The sequence below is a fragment of the Chiloscyllium punctatum genome, chromosome 8, assembly GCF_047496795.1.
Source record: "Chiloscyllium punctatum isolate Juve2018m chromosome 8, sChiPun1.3, whole genome shotgun sequence".
Lineage (NCBI taxonomy): Eukaryota > Metazoa > Chordata > Chondrichthyes > Orectolobiformes > Hemiscylliidae > Chiloscyllium > Chiloscyllium punctatum.
In genome coordinates this window covers 8082638-8109381 of record NC_092746.1, presented here as the reverse complement: position 1 = coordinate 8109381, position 26744 = coordinate 8082638, and the positions used below count along the sequence as shown (strand labels likewise).

The window sequence follows — 26744 nt, the reverse complement described above, 5'->3', positions numbered from 1 at the left end:
TTGCCCTTATAACATAGGAACAAGAGGTGGCCTTTTAGCCCCTCAAGTTTGCTGTGTAATTCAGTGAGATCTCGAACATAACTCCATATACCTGCCTTTGCCCTATTCTATAATGCCTTGGATTGACAAACATCTATGGAGCACAACTTAAAATTAGTTGAGAGTGTGGTGCTGGAAAAACACAACAGGTCAGGCAGCATCCAAGAAGCAGGAGAATCGATGTTTCAGGCATAAGCCCTTCATCTGACCTTCCTGATGAAGGGTTTATGCCCGAAACATCAATTTTCCTACTCCTCAGATGCTGCCTGACCTGCTGTGCTTTTCCAGCACCACACTCTCAACTCTGACCTCCAGCATCTGCAGTCATCACTTTCTCCAAAACTTAAAATTAACATTGATCAAACATCAATTGTTATTTATGAAAGAAAATTCTAGGCTTCTACCAGCATTTATCTATGCAAGTGTTTTTTAAATTAACTCCCCAGTCCTATACTTGTCTTCCAGCAGAAATACTTGCTCTATATCCAGCCTAACTGTTTTCCATAATACCTTGAAAACTTTGATTGAATCATTCCTCAAGTTCTAAGAAATTTGAAAAAAATTAGCATATTGTTTCCTCATAGTTTAACCAATGCATCATGTTCATAAATCTAAGGGCCAGCATTTTATTATTTTGTTTGATTATTATCTGTACCTACTCGTGACATGTTAATGGTCAGTGAACCTCTAAGTCTCTTTGTAAAGTTAGAAACAGACGAGGTACGTCATTTAGAAACTACTCTGGGTTTTCCCTTCTTAGATTGAAACGATGACTTCACATTTCTCCTCTTGGAATGTTTTTGCCATAGTTTTATCAATTCACTTAATCTATCAATAACTGTTCCATTTTATGTTTCCATTATGCTCTCTACACTACCACCTATCTTTCTCATCCCCAAATTTGGACAAGAGGTTTTCCATTCCGCTATCTAATTGATTAATAAGTATAATGAGTAGCTGAGGCCCCAGTGCAGAATCTTCTGGGATACCACTTTCCATATGCTGCTAATTATAATACCTGTCTTTTATCTGCGTCCTCCATCCCCTTCCACTGAAATAATTCTTAATCACGTAAATAATTGGCCTTGTATTCCATCAACTTCATCTTTATGTAACAGTATCTTTTGAAAGACTTTATCAAATGTCTTCCGGAAGGAAACATAAATAGCATTAATACATATCCCCGTTCCATAATTTAGTTAAATCTTCAAAATTCACGACGGCTTGGTGATTAGCACTGCTGCTTCACAGCGCCAGAAATGCGGGTTCGATTCTGGGCAACTGTCTGTATGGAGTCTGCACATTCTCCTTGTGTCTGCGTGGGTTTCCTCCAAGTGCTCTGGTTTCCTCCCACAGTCCAAAGATGTGCAGATCAGGTGAATTGACCATGCTAAATTGTCCATAGTGCATTAGTCAGGGGTAAATATAGGGTAGGGGAATGGGTCTGGGTGGGTTACTCTTCAGAGGGTCGGTGTTGACTTGTTGGGCCGAAGGGCCTGTTTCCATACTGTAGGGAATCTAATCTAATGTAAAAGTCCATGCAGACATCTTGTAATGAACTCAACGTTTTCAATGTGTTCTTTTTTATACACTTTAACAGTTCTAATGGTAACCAACTTGAAGCATTAATTCTGTTTCTCACTTGACAGAAGCTGCCGGATGAGTTGAATATTTTCAGAACTTTTTGATTTCCTTTCAGTTTTCCAGTATCTACAATACTTTGTTATTGCAAGACTGCTTGAGAACATGTACATGTTGTTTTACAGGAAGACTAGTTACTTCAGATTGATCTAACAAATGTCTCTTCATAATGGCTGGGCCAATATTTCACTGTCTGTACTGAGAAATATAAGAATTTATAGTAATGTGGATGTTGCCTTGACATTACCTCTTTGATTCATTTGTATTTTCATATTAACTCCTGTAGTATCGAGCAACTGCACTTCCAGCCTTCAAGTACTATGTTACCTGTGCTTGCCTCATATTTTGCTGTATCTTCATTGTTCAGATTCTGGTGTTGCCAAAGTAAGTATGTGTATACAATTTCCTTTAGTTTTATTCATTCATGGGATGTGGGTGCCGGCTTCTTGACCAGCAATGTTTTACCCAGCCCCAATTTTTCTAGAGTTTTTGATCTACTACAGTCCTTCATGCGTAGAATACGAGCGATTATTTTCCCCTGGTGTTCACCTGTTTTTGTTTAGAAAAGAATGTCTGGGCTTGCAGCCAAGCCTCATTATGCACTGAGTATGTTTTGCAAGACCATATGCATGTAACCTGTAAAGTTGGATAGACCTTTAATATAAGCCTCATTTGACAAATGGGGTCTTTTACATGTGTCCATTTGCCTTCATTCAGTGCTTGTTTTGTAATGCATGCTAGTAGAGTCACTGCAAGAAATGTTGTTTTTTAATTAGGAGAGCAGACTTCTGTTTTCTCTTGTCCATACCGTAATTTGTCATTTTGCATACCACAGTCAGTCTGAAGAGCAAACTTTAATTTTGTCAACAGCACACGTGCACACTTAAATTGAATGCTTGGATGTGTACATTATGTTGGCCAGCCATTGGGGGAAGGCTCTTCCACTAGGGTTTCCATTTTTAAAGATAGGCTGTATCATGGGCCAGTGTTTTACCACATTGGCTGAGATTGGACTTTAAAGCAGTGAGGAATCATGACTTTAAATTCACATAATTCCATTATGTTGGAATTTAAGAATTCAGCCAGTAACTCCATAGCACATCTGCAGAATTCCAAAATTAATGAATTTACTTAGAATTATTCTCACCCTGAGCCAGAAGATTGAGAGTTGATGCTCCATTCAAGTTGTTAACTACATATATTTGGTGATCGTCAGTTAAAGAAGTGTTTTTTAGGTGAGGCCATAAATAAAGGTTCTGTCTGCTTAGTGCAGTTGTTCAGGTGTATGTTAAGAAACCAAAGCTTTATTAACACAGGTTTCTGGCCAGCCTTCCTCTCCTAATCAACCACACTAAAAGTAAATTAATTGTATCCCTCTTATTGTATTGCTTTATGGATTTCGGTGTGCAATATGATTACCACACCTCGGTACACATGACAATAAATGAATCAATCAATCACAAAAGTGACGACATTTCAAACAATATGCAATAAACATGGAACATTTTGTGAGATGCATGGTGCTGTTTTGATTGCAGGCAAAAGTTGAAATATTTGTTGGTTAATTCTGAAACTATTAATATTATTTGTGCACACAATCAACGTGTATTTATTTTAACTATAATGTTTGGATTTGTTGTAGAAATTCTATTCTTGGGATTTCATTTGGAACTGCTTTCATTACACTTGTCTTCATTCTCTTCACCTGTTTTGCAGGACAGCTTGTGGTAAGTGTTCATGTCTTTTATTTAAGAATAAAGAAAACAATAACTTATTGATGGTCAACAGCCACATGAATATAAAGACCTATTTGTTAATTTAATAGCTGAGGCAAATATATGTGTGTATTTATGAGATCACCAAAAACAGTTAGAAAACCAGCTTAATTTTCTTCAAGTGCAATGCAAATTATATTCAAGAAACCATTGCTGAAAATAACAATGGCTTCTTCAGACAAGTTATCCGTTCTAAAATAATCATCACCTCTTTTCATTCTTGTCCTTAAATCAATGTTATAAATCAATGAATGCTGACCAAACTATGTTGTGATTCACAAATGCGAGTTCTTTATATCTCAATTGATGAAATATGTGCCTATTTTTAGCATAAACATCAACAAAGATGAAACCAACCAGTGCAGAGAGACAGCATACTCATTAACAATTTAGGCAAGTTTATAGAACTTAGAGTTTAAGTGAGAACAGGATTTACGCTGTTGCTTTGTATTAGGAATGGAAATACCACAGGAGACATTTTCGTTAATCTGCTGTAGCACTGTATAGAGCAGAAGTTCAAAAGTGACAAAGGGATCAACATGAAACACAACCATTCTCAAGCTTCAAGGTAGTGGAGATTGTAAATTTGAAGCAATGATGACTTGTGGCAGGGCATCCTGTAGAGAGAACATAGTGCCCTCATAGAACTTCCCAATTGAGTGCTAAACTAGCTGATAGAATGCCAACCAAGTGTACTGTTCAGTCAAGGATGTTGCTGGATGTTCACAAATGATATTGCATCTGTCTAGGCAAATGGAATGTACACTGTCAACTCCTTACTTGAGGACTGTAGGTTGTTTGGCAGTTTTAGGCAACAAAGAAGTGGGTCACTTGCTCAATCATCCTGCTGTCAGTACCTACCCAATGAGGATGCTGATTGTGGGAGATTTATTGACTGAATCATTGTACCATTGAATGTTAAGTTGAAACCGTAAAGCCATCTCTTGCTAAAGACAAGCGAGGTCATTGCATGCCATTTGTGTTGATATTTTTGATCAATATATTTAGGAATGTATGACACCTGTGGAGCAGGGGTGGAATTGAATCCATGCCTCCTGACGTAGAGGTAGGGACGCTACCAGAAGAGCTCTTCTAGCGTTTGTTTAATATGTAATATTTGTCAGCCTAAGATTTGCCCCCTGAAAGTACATCATAGTACCAGATGGGTTTTCATGACAATTGAAGATAATTTAATAATTACCATTACTGAGACCAGTTTTCAATTTCATTGATTCAATTAAAACTCCACTACCATGGTGGGATTTGAACATATGCCCCCAGGGCATTACCTTGATTGCCTAGTCCAGTGATATTACCATTATTTCACTGGAACAAGCTTGAAGACTGATATCGAACTGACCTTCTGTTTTGCCGTTTTACTTAAATGCATATTTCATCTTTAGAAATAATCTTGTGTGGCGATGTCTATGTCAGTGATGAGTGGGTTTTGTTGAATACATTTTATTGCTGTTGTGGAGCATAAACGTTTATTCTAGAAATTGTAAATCTGTGAAATACTGTTTGACCCAAAGCTAGAGCTATGTATCCCAATTACACTTACAATGAAGCCTTTGCAGGGGCTACAGAAGAGATTTACTGTGTTCCCAAGATTGAGAATTATAGTTACCCAGATAGGCGAGAGAAGCAGTGATTGTTTCTCTTTGAGCAGACAAAATTAAAATCAGTGAGTAGTTTAGTTAAAATAAATAAACTGTTTCTGATGCTGAAAGTGAGAGGCCAAAGATTTAAGGTGATTGGCAAAAGAAACAGGCTAAATCACAATAATTTTAAGCAACAGGTGTTAGAGTTTGGAATGCGCTGCCTGATGGCTACAGATTCACTAGTAACATTCAAAAGGAAATTGGACAAATATTTCAGGGAGAAATATTTTCACAAATAGGGGTAATGTGCAGGAGACAGATTAACTGGAATGCTCTTGAAGGAACTGGCGCAGACTTGGATCAGTGTTCTCCTATGTTGTGTAGTGATTTTAGAATGTTACACAACAATTTGTGTCAGGTGAATTGGCCATGCTAAATTGCCCGTAGTGTTAGGTAAGGGGTAGATGTAGATGTAGGGATATGGGTGGGTTACGCTTCGGCGGGGCGGTGTGGACTGTTTCCGAAGGGCCTGTTTCCACATTGTAAGTAATCTAATCTAATCTAATCTAATTTAGTTATACATTGGAGGTCAGCAGGAAAACGTGTGCTGAATTAATTTATGGATTTATGACTGCAGTATGAAGATCCAGAAGTTATGCTGCTGTTTGACAAAACTCTGATTAAACCTCACTCAGAGTGCTGGAAGCAGATTTGATCACATTACCTGAGGAAGGATATATTGGTCTTACAAGAATGATACTGAGACTTCACGGGTTAAGTTATGAGGAGTGATTATACAAATTAGGTCTGTTTTCTCTAGAATTTAGAAGATTAAGGGGTGACCTGATCAAAGCCTTCATGTAATTAAGAGGAAAAGACAGGGTAGACAAAGACAAACTGCTCCACTGTTGGGGATTCGAGAACAATGCAGAATCATCTGACAATTCGAGCCAGACCATTCAGGAGATGTTAGGAGGTGTTTTCTTCCCAAATGACAGTTGATGCTATTCTCAATTATTACTTCTTAATCTGAAATAGGTGATTTTTTTGTAAGCAAAGGTATTAATAGAAATGGACCAATATGGAGTTAAGCCTCAATCAGCCACGATCTCATTAAATGGCAAAACAGGCTTGAGGGGCTTAATCACTTACTCTTGTTCCTATGAATAAGGTAAACATTTATACATTTGGGCACATCTTCATGATTTGTGTGCCTTTTGAAGCAGCTATGTAAGCTGGTAAATATACTTAACTCAGCTGCATGCCTTGGGTGCAGTTGAAGACTTTAACATTTTAACTACTGTTTCTTTTCCATGTAGCAATGTAGCAAGAAGGCTTCAGCATCCTTGGTGTGGATTTTAAAATCTTCTGAGATAATTGCGAATAGACCTTTGCCACGGCTTACACTCACAATGACAACCACCACAGTTATATTAGTTATGGCCATATTTAACATGGTAAGTATTTAATATAATTAAACTTACAATCCATTTCTCCTACTGCTGTTTAAGTTCCTCATTTGTTTTCTTTCTGCTCAAGTCATGAACTGTGCACACTTGAGAATGTAAACAAATCTTCCCTCCTACGTTTTTGCCAATACTGAATCAGTATTGGATCAGTCATCAAAGTTTGTGTACAAGTAAGCCACAAATGATTTGGGCTCTAATGTTTTTTTTTGCTGTAGTGGTAAAACATTTTACATATGCGCTTCATGCAACTGATAATGGACACTTGCAAAATTATACAGTCTCAATCAAAACACTCCAAGATATTTAGATGTTCTCACATGCACTACTACTCTTTCACTGTTTGAAATCCAACAAATTGTTTAGTTTTGCAACTATCATCAATGTATAATTTGAGTTTAACAATCTTAAAGCATAACCTTTGATTCCTTTACTCCCCATGTTTCAGTCTTACTCGATTTCTCTCTTGTTTTTGCTTAGGACAGTAGCTGTTCATCATTCATCAGATTAACTGACACCTGTTGTTAAATCATGTGCAAAGTAACCACACGTTTAGACACAAAACGCTGGAGCTTTCTTCAAGTGCGTTTTCTACATTACATTGTTTGCTGAGGATTGGTGGGGTCGCTTTTATTGTGAGCTGAAAATGGTGTGGAATTTCTTCAGATAGTGTTGAGGCATTAGAAAACGATGAGGCGTGCATGGCTCACAGCCACAAACATATTCAATGTTTCCCCAAACGTTTGTTAGTGGCATCCAATAAAGCAAACTCCCATGACAGCACGTTTGAGCCAAATGAGTATTGCCAGTGTTTCTGGTGATTCAAGGAATAATTGATGGAACACTTGCCAATGAAGTTTCCATTTGAGAACTCCAAAACTTCTGTAATATATAGTGCAGTGGTAGTGTCCTACCCCTGGACCAAGAGGCCTGACTTCAAGTTTCACCTGCTCCAGAGATGATTAGAAAAGTAGGTAAAATATGTTTAATCAGTAAACATCCAGCTGCTTTGTGATGCGGGTCAGCTTACCAAGCATTATGAAACACACACACACACACACAAACATGCAGAAAGAAGATACAACACTGGTCACACTTCTAGCAGAGCTATAATGGAACCAACTGTACACTTCCTGAAGATAACCTTTTGATGCTTGGATTGTGCCAACGAAGTCTTGAAGTAAGCCCTGATGTCCCGTATCAATACGGCAAGCTGCCCCCTCCATAGCTGGAACCAACAAATTGGTGATAACCTGGATGCAGATGAAATGGAGTAGCGACAGCAACCCGACAAGGAAGATCAGGCAGATGACCAGGATATTAAACAGGTGGACCAGTTAAGAGAGTAGGACAGAGCAGCATATTGGAGAGCCCAAGCAGCCAGATATGATCTTATGGCAGCCCAGGATGACTGAGATCATGGTAGGTCCAACAACATCCATGGAGAGAGAGTAAACTAACATTTTGAGTCTATATGACTCTTCATCAGGGCTGAAGTGAAGTATGGAGGGGGCAGCATTTATACTATAGTTGGGATGGTTGGGGTGTGGGGTGCTGTTAGTGAAAAGATGTTGATAGTTCAGATTAAGTGACCAAAATGTGAGAAGGGCAGAACAATGGTGTGCCAGACTTGAAGGAGCAGACAGTCCCATTAGGGTGGGAGGACATGGTGACAGAGAATGTAAAAAGCAAACCTAAAAGAAAGGGAAGAAAGAGGAGTTGGTTCACAATTGGAAGGTGTTGAACTCAACATTAAGTCCAGAAGGCTGTAAAGTGCCTAGTCTGAAAATGAGATGTTCCTTTTCACTGTGATTCACTGGACCTTTGCAGACGCTGTGTTAAAATGACCAGCTACAGGAAGGTGGGGCTCATGCTTGCACACAGACTGGAGGTGTTCTGCAAAGCAGTCACCTAGTCTGTGTTTGATTTCTCTAATGTAGGGTGTGGGTCACAAAGGGTGTTGTGAATACAGTGCACAAGATTAGAGGAGGTACAGTGAAATGCTGCTTCACCTGGAAAGATTGTTTAGGCCCTTGGATGGTGAGCAGGGAGGAGGTGAAAGGGCAGGTGTTGCACCTTCTGCAGTGACATGGGAAGGTGCCGTGGGAACTGGGGATGGTGTTGGTGGTTGTGGAATCGACTAGGGTGTCCCGGAGTGAACAATCCCTGTGAAGTGTAAACAGAGGAAGTAAGGGGAAGTTTTGCTTGGTGATGGTGTTCTGCTGCACAGCAGGCAAACTGGAGGAACACCACCTCATAGAATCATAGAGCTGTACAGCGTGAAACATATCCCTCAGTCCAACATGTCCATGCCCACCACATATCTTAAATTAATCTAGTCCCGTTTGCCAGCACTTAGCCCATATCCCTCTAAACCCTTCTTATTCATATACTCATCCAGATGCCTCTTAAATGTTGTAATTGTACCAGCCTCCACCACTTCCTCTGGCAGCTCATTCCATACACGCACCACCCTATGTGTGAAAAGGTTGCCCCTCTCACCTTAAACCTATGCCCTCTAGTTTTGGACTCCCCACCCCAGGGAAAAGATCTCATCTTCAGGCTAGGCATTTTACAGTCTTCTGGATTTAATACTGAGTTCAACACCTTCAAATTGTGTATCAACTCCTATTTCTTTCCTTTCTTTTAGCTTAGTTTGTTACATTTTCCCATTCCTTCCCTGCACTTTCCAGTCTGGCAGTTAGATGCACCACTGTTCTGCCATTCATACACTACAATCACTTAATCTGAACTATCAACATCTTTTCACCACCAGCACTCTGCGCCCATTACCCCCAAAACACCCCCCAGATAAATGTTGCCCCTCCACACTTTACTTTAGCTCTGGTGACTGATGCTGTCTGACCCGCTGTGATCTCCAACATTTGTTGTTTCGGTACAGATTCCAGCATCTGTAGTAATTTGCTCCTCCAGGGTGGCTGAGCTGGTTCAAACATTATCTACTTGTTTGCAAGTTTGTTGCTCATCTGACAAACAGCCCACACTTAATTCAAAGGAATTTTGTCCATTTTGCAGTTCTTCATTTTTGTTTGCTGAAAAAATATTTCATTATCCAAGTTAAGGTACAAATGATATCTTTAGATGATCCCACTTTAAAGTATCTCCATTTAACCCACCTTACAACACTGTTAGGGACAAAGCAACAGTGAGACAGAGTATCTTATCACACAGTTACATCACATGGCATTAATGTTAGGTAGATCTTAAGGCAACCATGAGAACACAGCATCAGAGTGATGTGTGGTCCAGTTCCTAATGATTTCCACCAGGTTGACATGATTTCTGAGGAAACACCTTTGAGCCTTTCTTCATTTTTATCCCTTCAATGGTTGTGCAGATCATAACATTGTCTTGGTATGTTTGAACACCCTCCATGAGGACATTTAACCTGTAAGGGGCAGCTTTGTGCACAATGAGGGATAGGGAACATGTGAGCATGACATCTCTCAGCTATGAAATGTCACTATAGTCCTTGAAAAGCTCATACGTAGGAATAAACTGAAATGGGTGGAATTGTCACTGGTTCCATCCTCAAGCAGTGAGTGTAAGTCTTGAAGGATTTGTGCAGGACAGGCCTTGGCAAATTTCTTGAACAATGCCATTGGCTTCAGACTCCTCCATATAAACATGTATTGCCTTAACTGCTATCCTTAAAGTTAAGGTTCTAGGATCCCTAATGAATGATGCTATCTACCAGTCGCTTGTGAGAGATGAGTAATTGTAAAGTCTTACATCTTTGAAATGAATGAAGGAGTTTCTCATATATCATGAGTATGACTTCACCAAGTCTGACAGTGAAGGTAATACTACAGTAAACATTCTAAGTGTGAAAGTAAAAATATATTGTACCACCTACTCCATCTATACACCCTAGTACATTTCCTTTGTCCTCTTGCTCCCATGATGTTGAAGTGCTGTCCCAGAGCCAGCTCTGTAATTGTTCCTATTGATATGGAAAGCTTGTGCAGCCAACCGCTGCTGTCATTGGCTTTAGAGGGCCCAAGCCTGCTGACAGTCTCCTGCCCAGTGGCAGCTCATCCTTCTAAGGTTGTCCTACTCTAGGCTTTGGGATCACAGGCTGAGTAGATAGAAGGTCAGGGCCCTTTGGTGTGTCCTGCAAAGAAGCTTCTGAGGGCACCTGTTGTTACCACCCAGTCCCCCTGTGAAGACGGGGCACCTGGAGTGAGGTTGAGCCTTGCCATTGATGTTATGTACCCACAGTTAAAAGAGTAGTGCAGGGCCCTGTATATTTACAGGGTAGCCACTGAGTCTTCCTGGTGAAGTTTCTCTGGGTACCACTAGTGCATGGAGAAAAGAGAGGGAATTCATTGGAAAAGGTGAAGAAAAGCTTGTGCAGAAGATGCAAGAATTAGCATTGGTGGTGATGGAAGAGCACCACAGCATAATGGAGTTTATTAGGTTGGGCTGCCTATTACTCAGCACATGGCCTTCTCATAAAATTCTCATTGAATGGAGTGAGGAACCTGATGTCAACCAATGCCACGCCTTTCTTGGGCCTAATGCCCTGGTTGTGGGTGATTTCAGATGTCAAACCTAGAAGACCTTTTGTGGGACCTTCCCTTGGCTTAACCACTTCACATCAGCATGGAATATTAGTTCATCTGAGGCAGCATTGAGCTCATTGAATAAGGATTTAAACATGTATTCAATTTGAGTTTGCAATCTTCACAACAACTTTCATTGATTGAGAAAAGTTCACAACTTTACTTGCTAATGCTTGCTGGTGGATTTTACATTGGTAATTGACATAAACAGGGAAATCAGGATTGTTTCTGAAAAATGCAAGGAGACTTGTGTTTGCAGCAGGTGTGGCTGCTGTACCATCAGTTGTGGTGGAAGCCAGTTTCTTGAATGAAACGTTTTTTTTTCTCTCAAGCATGTTTCAAATTCATTGTAGATTCCCATTCCTCTTGTTCTCCCTTTGAAATTCAGCTGGGACAACACAACGATAATAGGACATAACAATTAATTTTTAAACGGGTGAGAAGATCCTCTTTAGTTGTTATGTCCTTTACACCCATACGCAGAAAAACAGTCAGCAGGGCTGAGTTGGTCATGTTGATGGATTGATCAAAAGGCAATGAGAAGCGTTCCCAGTCCTTCCTGATCTGCTGTGGTTCCTGAAAGATATCCTCGGGCAGGTATTCAGCTCATCTTGCTGCTGTGAAAGTACAAAGTGACATGCTCTGGTTGTTGTTTTTTTTGTTCCTAAATCTTTGGAGAAAGAGTCAGCGGCCACAGTCTTTGTTTCTTTAATTATTTCACCATTTATCAATGATTTCTAATACTGTATTTTGCCAATATTGCAAAAGTGAAATGATGTTTCAGTGCAGGCCTTACCTTTTGCTACTGGTTTAGAAACACATCACTGTTAAACTTCCAAAACCGTCTTCAGCTCATCAGCTTTCTTGGTTTGAAGTTATTTAATGCTGTCCAAGGCAAAACAGAAAAATCCTTGCATCCACTGGGTGTTACTTCAAATTCTCCGTTTTACTTATCAATATAACTTAGAGACATATTAGATTGGAATATGTCTGTGTGGAAACAAGCCCTTCGGCCCAACAAGTCCACACCAACCCTCCGAAGAGTAACTCACCCAGACCCATTTCCCTCTGACATATAAGGTAAATGCTTTTTTACATTTTACAGTTGTTAACAGTTCAAGGTTTGCGGAAAGGTTTGTAGCTGGGGTGCCGGTTGCCATAGTTGTGGGTATGTTCACCGAGTTGGGAAGTTGATTTGCAGATATTTTGTCCCCCTTCCAGGTGACATCCTCAGTGCTTTGGAGCTTCTGTGAGACACTGCTGTACTGTGTCTTCTGGAATTTATTTGGTTCCTGCTGCATCCGGTTGCTGGCTCCGGTTGTTCATTGCATTAGTCAGTATACTGGGTCTCAGTCAATGTGTTTATTGATTGAGTCTGTGGATGAGTGCCATGCTTGTCCGATGATCATTGTGTTGTCCCAGTTGAATTTGCATTCTTGTAAGCTATGTTTGTCTTGCACATGATGGATATTGGGTCTTTTGTTCTGGTGAGTTGTTGGCTGATTTTGGCTGTTGGTTTATGGGCTGGCTTGAATCCCAGCGGGTGGAGAGGTCTGGCTGTTAGTTCCATGATGGTTTTTTTATATAAGGCAGCGTGGCTAGTGAGTTAGGTCGTGGCATGTCCTCATTGTTTAGATTAGATTAGTTACAATGTGGAAACAGGCCCTTCGGCCCAACAAGTCCACACCGACCCACCGAAGCGCAAACCACGCAGACCCATTTCCTCTACATTTACCCCTTCACCTAACACTACAGGCAATTTAGCATGGCCAATTCACCTAACCTGCACATTTTTGGACTGTGGGAGGAAACCAGAGCACCCAGAGGAAACCCACGCAGACACAGGGAGAATGTGCAAACTCCAGACAGTCAGTCGCCTGAGGCGGGAATTGAACCCAGGTCTCTGGCGCTGTGAGGCAGCAGTGCTAACCACTGTTGTTTGTCTGCCAGGCATCTGCAGATGAAGTTCACTAGCCACGCTACCGTATATAAACATGTCTTGGAACTGACAGTCAGCCTTCTCCAATCACTTGGCTTCATGACTGCCCATAAACCGACAGCCACGCACAGACAACAACTCACCAGAACAAAAGACCCAATACCCATCATGTGCAAGACAAACATAGCTTACAAGATTCCATGCAAAGACTAATCGAAACACTGTTTAGGACAAACAAGCAGACAACTAGCAATCCACAGCCACGAACACCAACTACCCACTAAATACAGTAGCGCCTCGACTTACGAACTTAATCCGTTCTGGGACCCGATTCGCAAACCGAAAAGTTTGCGAACTGAATCAATTTTTTCCATTGTTCGGATAGCATAAGAATGCTTGGATGACTGTTCACAGTGCACGCGCCAAAGACGAATTGAATGAGATCACGTGGGGCCCGAGAGCTTTTGCGTTCAACAAGCGCGTAGCAAAGCAGAACAGTGAAACCACGTGGTCGCACACGGGCGTTTTCGTACCTTCGTTCGTACCTTGAATTTCGTACGTACGTTGAAGCAAAATTTTACGTACAATCCTGTTCGTAAACCGATTTGTACGTGAACGGGGTCGTTTGTATGTCGAGGCGCTATTGTACCATGACCAGCCATACACACAGATGACAAGGACCACACATTCAACTGGGACAACACAATGATCACTGGACAAGCTAAACAGAGGACAGCCAGCGAATTTCTAGAGGCATGGAACTCATCATGGACTCAATTAGTACGCACATTAACCGAGACCCAGTATACCAACCACTGCAACAAGCAAGTGGAAGCAGCAGGAACAAAACCAAATAACTTCCAGAAGACACAGTACAGCAGCACTTCTCAAGAGACTCGAAAGCATTGAGGATATCACCTAGACAGGGGAAAAACCATCTGCAAATCAACTTCCCAGCTCGGCGAACATACCCACAACAACAGCAGTTGTCAACAGTAATTTATTTACTCATCCTATCCATGTTGTACATCTTTGGTTTCCTTTTAAATGATCTGGGTTCACCACTCACTATTAGTGCTTCACCATATACTTCATGGTATCTCTCTGCTGGTCACTCTGCAGATAGGCCTCTGGAACATCTAGAATGTTGCAGGCGGTATTTTATCATGGTGGCAGAGAAGGTCACTTCTGTGGTCAGGATTTGTTTCCGGGGGTGCTGGTCATCTTGCATGTAGGGTGAGGCAGCTTTCCCTGTCATCTTTCTTCATGCTATATAGACCTATTGGATAAACAGTTAAAGAAGAAAAACTGCTGGTCTACAGAGAACAGGTAGAGGTACAGGATTGGGTGAACTGCTCTTGCAGAGAGTCTGCATGGACATGCTGAGCTGAATAGTGTCCTGTATTTCTAGGACTGGAATAAACTGGTTCTCACGTCAGTCCCCAGTATATTTCTTATTCATTTGTTTGCATTACCATTGCAAAACATATGTTACCTAGCAATGATAGTCCATCTGGGTCAAACTAAAATATGATGTAACAAATTGGCAAAACCTGTTAAAAGCTTACTTTTTTCTAGCTGCGTGGCAGAACTCATGCAACAATATGATGATCGCTGACAGAGAGCGTGGTCAGACACCCTGCAATCAATCAATCAATTGTGATCTAAATGTTGGAGACCACAGTTGTAGAGGATGAGGTGGATGTGAGCTCTTGAGTGAACTTGATGTATGCAATGCTGAGGGTTGTAATCTACACCTCACTTCCATCGCACTCAGTCCAAGATTTAGCAAATAACGTGCCCAACGCCTCATTTGCGTTAACAGCAAATGGGAAAGTTTGACCCATTGTTGACAGTCTCTGCAGCATTCTGAGAGACCTTCTTCACCACAGGGATCTATTTAAAACCACTAAGGAAGACACCTCTATTCAATGAAAACTTTGCTTGTTTTCTCTAAAACGGATTTTCAACGTGCTCTGGACTGCCAAGTTGAAACAGAGGACTTTTGAAACAGAGAGAAATAGGTAAATGTCACAGAGGGTTTCTCTCTCAGATGCCTCGCAATAATTATTGAGCAATATGCTGAAACTTAACTCATTACCTAAGCAGCTGGGATTAGGCCTTCAGCTTGCACAAAGTGAGAAAGGAACCAGAAATGAGCACTTCTTAGGCTGCATAGGTAACACGCCTGACACTTCATTGCAAGAACCAGTGCACATCCGACAGCTGTTGCTGCTTAAGACAGAGCTGAACAGAATACCTGTCTTTAGTCTTACCCCAGTTCAAGGACAGGCTTTCCCTAATGCCCAGTGTAGCCTAAAATGGTCTTATTGTTCAATGTGGGACCAGCACATGCTGGAAAGCCTTCAGATAACAGCCAAAACAAACAAGAAATTAACAAAACAGCATTTGCCTCTGGGGAAAGGGACTACTTGTCTTCGGAACAGCAAAGTTTTTACCAACACTTATTTGGACAATCGGACTTTTTGCTCTTGGTGTCTATCATTTTCTTACCAGCAATCTCACCTTTTTGCCAGCTTTCTCATCATTGCCTGTGTCCTTCAGTAGTTGGGAGGTTGAAATAAGTTGAAAGTAGTTGTCCATAAGTTGAAAACTCAACATTGCTACAATTAGCCTTCTATTTTCCCTATGCTCTTTGACTTTCTATCTCACTGGAAAACTCCAGCCCCATGGTATTTCTTGGAACCTAATGATGGCATTATCACGAAATTGTTCACCCTCTGTCAGAAATTCACCAATCCACACTGGTCTTAAAATGAACGTTACAAAAAAGACAATGTGGACATTTTGCCAAAGCACACAGATAGTCATGTCTGCATATTTTTATACAGAGAGGTTTTTGTTTGCTCAAAGTTAAATAATAATTGCAAAGGAAATGGAGAAGACCCTCTATCACTACATCAGGAAGAGTGCACCTTGGCTAGAGGGGAGGTGGAACAGGACAGCTGGAGAAGAGGCAGCAATTTATAGCTGAGTGAGTTCAATTAAGAAAGATTATAAAACTAAATATACATCAACTATTGATTTGTGCTTCTCCATACTGTTTAATTGTCATTAAAAATTTGCATTCATAATACATAAGACACGGTCCGCTATGTTGTAAAAATCTCCAAAAACGTACACCAAATTATAATATGCAAATTTTACTTTAAAGAATAAATTTATCAAAAAACATCATTCCTCTATTCTACCTGCAAGATATTCCTAACATTGTTTCCGGCCTCCATGTTTGCTATCTTACTAAATCTATTAATCCATTGTTTTGATAAGCTATTTCTTGAGCAATCAGAGAAAGAGATGGGTAACAGAGATAATTGCTTTGGAATAAATTTATATCCAAAGTGACTCTTCCAATCACCTTCCTCTTGCATTTCTATGGGATACAGTCCCTGTGCACACAGTATTACAGAGCTTTTCCAAATAAAAGTACTTCTGTGAAGTAGATATGCTGCATGGCAATTTCCTGATATTATCTTCTGCAAATGTTGATCCCAGCGGTTGAGACATAAAATTATACAGCAACTATTTGTCTCATTTGCTGGATCCCTTTCCCATATCCCTGCAATTTTTTTCCACTTATTTATGCAAATCCTTTTTTTATTTGCTACTTAATGTGACTCGACCACCCTTTCAGCAGGGCATTATTTTGCCTCTCCTCACTTTTTCAGTCAAAATGTATCAACTCACACTTGTGTTAAATGGCCCCTGCCATATGCATAACTATTGGGGCCTCTTGAAAAATCTGCTATCTTTTATGTTTCTGAATTAAGGTTATGCTTGTATACTGCATCACTATACTATATCAAGATGGGCTAATGTCCTAATATCAGTTCTTGGGCAGTACCACTATGTATTTCACTGAATACTGTTCACCAGTCTTCTCTGCTTTCTACTTCTTACAAGTTTCATATCCATGTTGTTGGCTGCTCACTTTAATCATTGTATAAACAAATCTAGTTGTACTACTTTATGAAACATGTCTTGAAAATCTGTATTATATTCATCAACTCTTCATTACTTCAAAAAAAATCAAGTCAAATATGATTTTCATATAACAAATATATGTTGGCTTACAGTTATTAATTGATATTGTTCCAAGTGACACTTTTATCTTGGATTGCTCTTTCAATGAATGTTCACATGACTGATGGGCTTTTTGCCCAAAATGTCAATTCTCCTACTCCTTGGATGCTGCCTGACCTGCTGTGCTTTTCCAGCAACACACTAGAATCTTTTAATCCAGCTGTTTGTACATATTATGACACATCTACATGGCAAGTAGGATATGAGACCAGAGCTTCTGTCTTGGAGATAAGGATATTACCATTGTGCCAGAAGATCCCCGACTGGCTTATAGTTACTGGGTTTAAGCGTTTTCTAATTAACCTGTTCAGAGATGTAATTACACACCTATGGAGCAATGAGGACTTGAACCCAGGCCTGCTGGTAGCTGCAGGCCTTATTAGCCTCCCACTTTAATGAAAAGATGCGGAATATTTGAAATCTGCCAGTCCTCTTGTGGTGCAGTGATAGTGTCCCTACCTCTGGAACAGGAGGCATGTGTTCAAGTCCCACATGCTCCAAAAAGTGCACGATAACTAACATCTCTGAACAGGTTTCTCTGACAACTGTCCTATATCTTAGGAGGATCAGGTGATTGTGATTATTGCTTCAACTTTCTTCACCCCTATTCCCTTTGCAATTTATGGTGCATCCCATCTAGTTTGGGTGACTTTAATACTTTGAGCATTGCCAGCCGAAGCTCTGTCACTTTTGTTCTATCAAATTATCCACTCCTCTTCCTTTATTATGATATTAGCAACAATCTCTTTGATGTAAAGGGATGCAGAATGCTGATCCATATACTCTGCTTCAACTTGAAAACATCCTTTTTAGTCCCTAATCAGCCCCATGCTTCTTTTGGCTAATATTTTTCCACTTGGATATTTATAAAGACTTTTTGGACTTGGTTTTATTGTTCACTAATCTATTGTCATACTTCATTTTGCAAATTCTTTTTTCTTTTACTCCTCTGTACTTCCTCTATTGGTTCTCTCCTGCATTATGAATCTTACATTTATCATAAGCAAGTTGATTAACAGCATCAAGGGGATGACATTCTCAAATTATGAATGGGAAAAATAAATGGTGTGGAACACTTTATTGCACAGCTGTTGGGAGCACAACAGGGAGCCAGTATTTATTGTGACTGCTGATATAAAATATTGAGAAAAAAGCAATAATTAAACTGAATACTCAGGCAGTGCCACAAAGGTACAGGTTGTGCATTTAAAAACCCCAAAGCTCCTTCCCTCACAACATGGATGTGCTAACACTCGAAGGATGATGATGATTCAAAATAGCAACTCACCACTAAGAAATGCCTCAGCCAGTTGGCACTCAGAGAGCTTCCAGAGACCAGGTCCCTGCTTAGACCCAGACAGGAGAGGGCACTGTAGTGTCAGCAATCAGGCACTGCATCAGGATACACGAGGTGGAACAGGAGCAGCAGACAAGTATATGGGACACAATAGCCCTCGTTGCCCTCAAGCTGCAGCAATGCAGTCAGTCGTGTGACTGTCAGTCTTCAGGAACAGATTGGTAGCTGTAATGGAGAGCCTGGTCCAACACCATGAGGGAGAGGCACAGAGTCCTGCAATTCATTGCCTCATCATTGGTCCTTAGGATCAACGACATGGTGACAGGGAGAGAGGGAACCTGGCAAACATTCCAGCTGTCCTTTGCTCATGAGGAGACAGGGCAGCGTGAGAAAGCACCAACAAGAGAAGGGACCACACACAGGTCCCTCAGAAATCTCCTATCAGGACACTGCATAGGTAGCCAACACTCTCCTGCACCCTGCCTGTCCCTGTCTTGAATGTTCATATCGGGAGGGTCCTCTTGCCTTTTCAAAAAGACCCCCTCAACGTCTGACCCATCTAGTCATAAATGCTCCCGAGATCATCTGACCAAACTTCCAGGGCCAACATGTTCCACAGTTGCGCAGACTCCCTGTGTCACTCTGTCACAATGATGTCTAATCTCAGTTTGTCACAGAATGTTCAACGAATTGATAACCATGTTGAGAAGCTGCTGCAGCATCTGGAAGCAAGGTGAACAAAGTGTATGTAGTGCAGTATGTCCTGGTGACATCATGCCCCAGTTCTATGACATCCCTGTTCTTTTTCTGGCCTCTGTGTACAAATGTATTGTCGTGAATGAGTTGGTCAGTTATGCAGGGAGGTGCACAGCAAATGAGAAATCAATATATTAGAATGGTCAGGAATTAGGGGTCAGCAGGTCTGTGACATGTATAGTGCAAGGCTATAATGCTGTTTCCCTCTGAAAGTTCTAACATTGGTGGTTCTTGCAGCCCCTGCCTTGACTCACTTATCCCACCTAATCCCTTTGATTGGAGCCTTTTTTTCCCTTTTGATTTCCAGTGCTGTAGGCTTATATTCCCACTTTCCTGGTCCATCGCGTATTTTCTGGATATCAGTAATCCAAGTCAGTTCTAACAATCTAAAATGCCCAATTTTGTTTAAAAAGCTAAGTACACTACAAAAATGTTGCAAAGGTTTAATCCATACAGTGCTCACAATCACAAGTGAGCCCTTTAACAGGACGTCTCTGAAGATCACACCAGAGAAGGGCTTGTGCCCGAAACGTGGATTTTCCTGCTCCTCGGATGCTGCCTGACCTGCTGTGCTTTTCCAGCATCACTCTAATCCAGGTGATCAGCCAACTCGATTTCAACTTCCAGCCAGTAATTGTGCAGTGAAGCAAGGGTTTTTACATACACTTTCCATACAAAGAAGCCATATGTTTACACTATTCAGTCACTAGCAAATGATCAATTTGACTGCTGACAAACACATTAACTAACACAGCCAGTTTAATCCATTAGTTCATTTGGACTTTCCTTTTGTAAAGAGGCTTATCTCTTCCTTTTAATGAACTTTAACCTCAGTTTTAGTTTGTAATCACTTCTTCACCACTTTGTATCATCTAGTCAAATTTATGATCGCTACACAGCACAATCGATAATCACGAATTCAGCTGATAAATAGTTCACATTATCATATGTTTCACCGTGTCTGTTTTAAATAAAATTTCAGCTTTACCAGAGTTACTGAGACAGCTCTGTCCATTATTGCTGAGTTACATTACTTGATGTAAATAAACACATGCCTTCAGTAAAACACACAAACATGTTAAAACCAGTGACCTTTCTAATCATTAGGTCATCACCAGACCTCACATGATTTCTCTTTCTCGTTTCATTTCACTTAACTTTGTTTCACCTAACTCAGCAAATTACAGGTTAATATCTACAGGACATATGGAAGGTGACAATAAGTTCTCTTCGGCCAGTGGCTTCCAGCCCCTATCTGTCCACGTCAATGAGCCCCTAAACATCCAAAGCCCTTTCCCGGTAGCCCGTCCATAAACCACATAGGATTTGCTCTCTCCCAGGTCTCCACCTAACCATCAACATGAGCCTGCACCAGCTCACCATTCCCTGCCACCCCGGCATGTGAAGTAACCATGACACTTGTAGGCATACACTGCCCTCCCCCCCCCCACCCCACGTTGAACTTAGGGTGGTTTTGACTATGGACTGATGCCCCCTCTGCATGACCCCTTTCCAGCCTTGCATTACCTGAATCCCCTGCCATTGTTGCCCCCTTCACAATTGTCATTTCCTTGCCTCCAGTTTGCAGTTCTCCCAGTCCCAAAGGATAGCTTGCTGAATCTCCTTCCTGCAGTCGCAGCCCCTTTGTCTCCTCCCCTCATCCATAATTCTTTTACTGCTTCGTTTCTTTGGACAGACCCAAGGATCTGACTGTGACACCAGCTTTTTAGCCACTTAACTGGACAGACCAACATGGAAAGTGCCTAGACCAGTGATGATAGACACACACCTCCCTGGCCCTGTTAGATCTCCCTCACCACTCCCTTCCAATCTGCACCAGACTGACCTTTATGAAAACATAAGGGACTGTGATCAATTGCCCAGACTACCAAAGCACAGACACTCCAAATAAGATCATACATGGGTCTTGGTTACTTAGGATTTACCCAGGATTTTTGCCTTTTCACAGGTAGCGGGCTTATCGTGCATTTTGCAAGCCATGCTGGAATGGATGAATAATGATGGGATGAAGGAATGCCAGTTAGAAGGCCCACATCTTTTTCTAACGCAGCATCCCTGATCTCTCAGTTGCTTAAATGCTCTTTAAAGTAATCCCCAGGTCACTCAATGTCCCTTCAAATTTCCCATGTTTCCTCACCTGCCCGATCAACCCAATCCCACCCCATGCCATCTCCATTCTATCTATGTATTGCCCATAGTCACCCACCCAGTTAGCTCCATATACAGTCTTCAGAGGCTCTGCAATAGATATAAGTAATACTTTAAATACCTGTTGGGTTTGAAAACAAGCAGGCAACCACATTAAAGACATATTTTGTTAATGCAGTATTATACATATTTCCATAGTTCTTGAATCAATAGACTAATTATTCAGATGAAGCTATAATCTACTTTGAAACCTAGCCAGCCGTTTATAATGGCCACAGATATGACAGAAGTTTCTAACTACATTGTTTGAGACTGACAGGATGCAGTGATGTCTTGTTTCCACTTCAAAACTGAATGTTAGTTAATCAATGAAGGAAATGTGTGTAGATTTTCTTTCCACTTCAAAAGAAGGTTAACAGCAGAAAATATGATAGCAAAGGCTAAGCAAATGTTTCTCAAATATTTTCTCCAGTAGAAAAAGCCCTTTGGGTAATGTAGTCATACAGCAATGGTGATCAATGCACCGATCAACCTACCTTTTTGACAGATCCCAGTGATCAAACAGTGCACGAGAAACACATTTGTGTTACAATATAGCATGTGGTAGTGGCATCTGTAAGTATCACAATATCTTGCAGTCATGTTTTAGAAGATTCTTCAGTCTTCAACAGGCTTCTCTCTATGTCAAAAACTCTCCGAGGAGGGTTTTGCTTTAGAACTTGCAAAGCCCAGACCAGCACACAAACCTAGTGAGCAGGAGGAAATATAATTTCCCTGTATCGCTCATAATTGGGATCCCTGTCTTGGCAGATGAAAATTGTTTTTCTAGCAAAAAAAAATCTGAGCTCATATTTTTGCACCCAGATTCGTACCTCCATTAGTAAACATATGTGACCCATGATCTTTGCTTTCACGAATGGCATTTTGCAGTTCACAAGCTAATAAATTTTCCCATTAGCCACAAAATTAAGAAAAGACGGTGTAAAACAATAGCCCTAATTCAAATTTGTCCAGGTTTCCATTAGCGACTGATCCCCACAAAGAACTGCAGCTGTTAATAACTACTTTCTGTCTATAAGCAATCTGTTTCTTATCCAACCCAACAACTACCCACCAGTCTGAGGAGAAAACCTTACATCATAGCCTTTCATTCTAAGCCTTATCAAAAATCTTCTAAACATCAAGATTCACTTTGGTATTTGCCCTTTAACATCCACTGACTTAGAAATATCTTCAAATGTGTCAATGATGTTGGTGAAACACAAGGGAAAATTTGTTCAGGTTTTAACTTTATTTGTATTATAATTACTTTGTTCTTTAAAAACAACAAAAAAGATGAATTAAGGCATTATTTCATTTGACGAAGTCACCTTGTGCAATAAAATTTGTCACAAAACAAAATGTATTTTCACCATTAATAACCAGGAATATCAAACAGTCAAATGACCATAAGTATAGTTTGTATATTGTGTAGCTGGTATCTGTTCTGATGTTACAATGAGCAGCAGTGCCCAACCATGCCTTAACTCTATGCAATTGCAGTATGTATACAGATAATAACAATTACAAAACTAACTTTATTATATTGACAAAATGTTTAAATATATGCACGGAATTTCTAGTTGAGGAATAATCATTCACAAGAACGTTTTGCTGTTTCCTGTCCTCCCATAATAAAGTGGATGTATGCTGGGAAAAGATGTTTTGCATCCATGATCTTAAGAGATGTTAGTACTCAAAATGAAAGCTTCTGTTTTTATGTGCAATTAGCAATTACTTTGTCATGTTTTTCCTTCAGTTCTTCCTGAAGAATTCAGTGGTACCTTCTGTTAACAGTACGAATACAAGTTATCAATTTACAAATGGGAAGGCTTTATGGTTTGTGCATAACGATTATTTCTTCTTGCCAGTAAGTATCATTATAGTTGACAGCTCTCTCCCTTATGAATACCCTTATGTATGCATGCTAAGTTGCTAGTTAAAAGACTGCAACCCATTGGAGTTGTTTGAGAGATGGAGCTGGGTATCATTATCTTACAAGTTGAAACTGACACTGTGTTTTTGGAAGGTGTAAAAATCTAGACGCTCTAGAATTCCTACAGTGTTGGAAGAGGCTATTCAGTCCAGAGGGTCTGCACCAACCCTCCAAACAGTATCCCACCCATATCCCTGTAACTCCATATTTACCTTGTCCGATCTGCCTAGCTCCTTTTCCACCTATCCACTCCACCCTCTCCTCCCTGACCTATCACCTTCATCCCCTCCCCCACTCACACATTGTACTCTATGCTACTCTCTCCCCACCCCCACCCTCCTCCAGCTTATCTCTCCACGCTTCAGACTCACTGCCTTTATTCCAGATGAAGGGCTTTTGCCCGAAACGTCGATTCCGCTGCTCCTTGGATGCTGTCTGAACTGCTTTGCTCTTCTAGCACCACTAATCCAGTATTTGGTTTCCAGCATCTGCAGTTATTGTTTTTACCTCCATATTTACCATGCCTACCCACGTAGGCTGCACATCCTTGGACAATTTAGCATGGCCAATTTGCCTAGCCAGCAAATCTTTCAATTGTGGAGGAAACTGGAGCACCCGGAGGAAACCCACATAATCAGAGGGAGAATGTGAAAAGTCCACACAATCACCCATGGCTCAAATCAAACCCAAGTCCCAGGCACTGTGAAGCAGTAGTGCTAACCACTGTGCCACCTTGGCATCCCTATCCAGGTGGAACATGTAAAGATATATAAGATATAGGCAAAGGGACCATCAGAGATAACTGGTTCCAAATGAGAAAAGAAAACCCTCCACATGATTCGCTGGCTATGCTGGATTAATAAGAATGGAACCTGGTGCCTACATAAAAGCTGAAAGAATTGCAGATTCTGGAAATAAAAAAAAACAGAAATTGCTAGAAAAGTTCGGCAGGTCTGATAGCACCTGTGGAGAGAAATCAGAATTAATGTTTCAGATCCAGGGACCCCCTTCTCAGAACTGGTACCTACAGTTCTGCACCCGTATGGATAACACTAGAGAAGAGTTGGAGCATGATAGTCTGGTCAAATATGTCATATAGGACAGAGAAAGATATTTACTTGCATCACACTTAAGTGTCCTTTGTCTTTGATAAAGACCGTTTCTGTACTGTGGCATATGCAGAAACTTAATTGGACAAACCTCATGCTGAAAGTGTGGATTACTCTACAATCGAGTGCAACAACATGAATAAAGATCTGGGATTGCAGCTTATAGATGGCAAATGAAGACAATTATCACAAATTCTGAAGTTTGAATTGATAACACTCATTATGCCAAGAGAGATTTGTAATATGTCTCAGAACACAAAACCATTGATGGAACAGATCCAAGAGGAGTATAATGATGTGTTTACGTGGTTAGGATGTCCTCCAAAAGAATATCATATCGAAGTGGATGAGAGTGTAAGACAAATTCAACATCAGCCAAGAAGTATAGGTATTCTAAATGGGGCCTAACTAGAGTTTTACAAAGCCTCAGAAGCATGTCGCTGCTTTTACATTCCAACCCTCTTGAGATTAATGACAACATTAAATATGCTTTCTTAACCACGAACTCTACCTGCAAGTTAACCTTTAGAGAATCCTGGACTAGCACTCCCAGATCCCTTTGTACTTTGGCTTTATGAATTTTCTCACCGTTTAGAAAATAGTCCGTCCCTGTATTCTTTTTTACCAAAGTGCAAGACCTCGCATTTGCTCACGTTGAATTTCATCAGCCATTTGTTGGACCACTCTCCTCAACTACCTAAATCATTCTGCAGCCTCCCCACCTCCTCAGTACCACCTGCCTGTCCACTTAACTTTGTATCGTCAGCGAACTTCACCAGAATGCCCCCAGTCCCTTCATCCAGATCATTAATATATAAGGTGAATAGCTGCAGCCATGACAGAGGCAAGTTTTATTCTGTAAGAGAACGTTGGAATAAAGTGTGCACGGAGTGCAAATGCACTTCAGAGAGTCATTGTGGACTCGATGGGCCAAATGGCCTCTTATTGAACAGTACAGTTTTATGTCCAAGAACACAATTACATTCTGGTCCCTGAATACTTCACCAAATTCTCTGTATTACAACAAATCAAAGATACCACAAATGCAACAATTGTTGACACGTTGACCACCATATTCGGTATGTTCAATGTACCTCAAAAAATTGGATGTTATTTTCACATGTGATATGTGGTTGATTATGCACCAGTGCACCCTTCCAAGGCAGGTATATATTATTTGTGTTGTAGAATCCATGATAATTAAGTGCAAAATGACTTGTTTAGATTTCCAGAAAGCTACCTGCTACTCATCAAGGCAATGGTTTACCTTGACTGGTAGTTCTCATGTTTGCAAGACAAACCAACAAAGTGTTTCATTCCTACACTGTTAGCACTCAAACATATGTGCACAACCAAACCTAGCCTTTATACAGTTATCACGACCTGGCTGTCTAGCCTCACTCTGGGGGTGCTGTCTGTTGCCATAGCTGAAATTTGCATTTGTCACAGAGGAATGATTGTCGTCTGGCTTTATATCTTTCGCATTTGAATCATCATCCTGTATGACTGTGCCTAATTATACACAGGTCAGATATGTTGCCCTTTCATCACAGGATTTGTAATGCTTTTATAGTTTATGCCAAACCATAATTGCCTGGGTGCACTTGCAAACTAAGTGCCTCCTTAGTCTAGTATTAGATATTTGGAATTTCCTTAACTTACTTCTACAGATGTCACTTCAATTAAAACTATTCACAGTACTTTGAAAAGTAAACGACAGGTTAAACTAATACAAAGAAATGAACAGCTACAAGAGGCAGCAGTTCCATAATTTGGATCACAACAAGTTCTAAGCAAAGGCCACTGGACCCAAAACACTGAATCTGCTTTTTCTGCACAGGTGCTGCTAGACCTGCTGAGTTTCTCCAGCTTATTTCTGTTCTGTTGCCCAAATCAGGGCGAAATGTTAATTCGCTAGTGTTTGTTGCACTATTAGTTTATTGATGCTTTGGTGCATATTTTGTTCCACAGCTTAATTACGATGCACGTGACACCATTAAATAAGACATGATTTGAGAGTATGCTCACCATCTTGTGAATTAATTAATTTCTGGTCATCCATTTTCCATTAATACATTTATATAATGGTGTACCTGCACCTCTCTTACTCATAAATTAATATTTACTTCTACACTGATTAAATCAAAATGCATCTCTATTCCATTAGTTTAATTACTTGTTGCAGAATGATTCACTGCTGCCTGATGCTCTATGATTTGTTGATTTTGGTGTGCTGATGCATTTGTTGGTGCATCCTTCATCTGTTGATCGAAGCCTGCAAATACAT

At 40.6% G+C, this 26744-nt stretch overlaps 1 protein-coding gene across 6 annotated transcripts in view; it reads left to right on the top strand.

The window, feature by feature from the left end:
* The window catches only part of adcy2b (adenylate cyclase 2b (brain)), a 617126-nt gene that overhangs the window by 535984 nt on the left and 54398 nt on the right, over positions 1-26744 (top strand). For all 6 annotated transcript variants that reach the window (XM_072575141.1, XM_072575137.1, XM_072575136.1 and 3 more), the window contains exons 15-18: positions 1967-2064; positions 3323-3407; positions 6376-6513; positions 23172-23282. In XM_072575141.1, coding sequence (XP_072431242.1) covers positions 1967-2064; positions 3323-3407; positions 6376-6513; positions 23172-23282 — 432 coding nt within the window. The remainder of the gene's footprint in view (positions 1-1966; positions 2065-3322; positions 3408-6375; positions 6514-23171; positions 23283-26744) is intronic.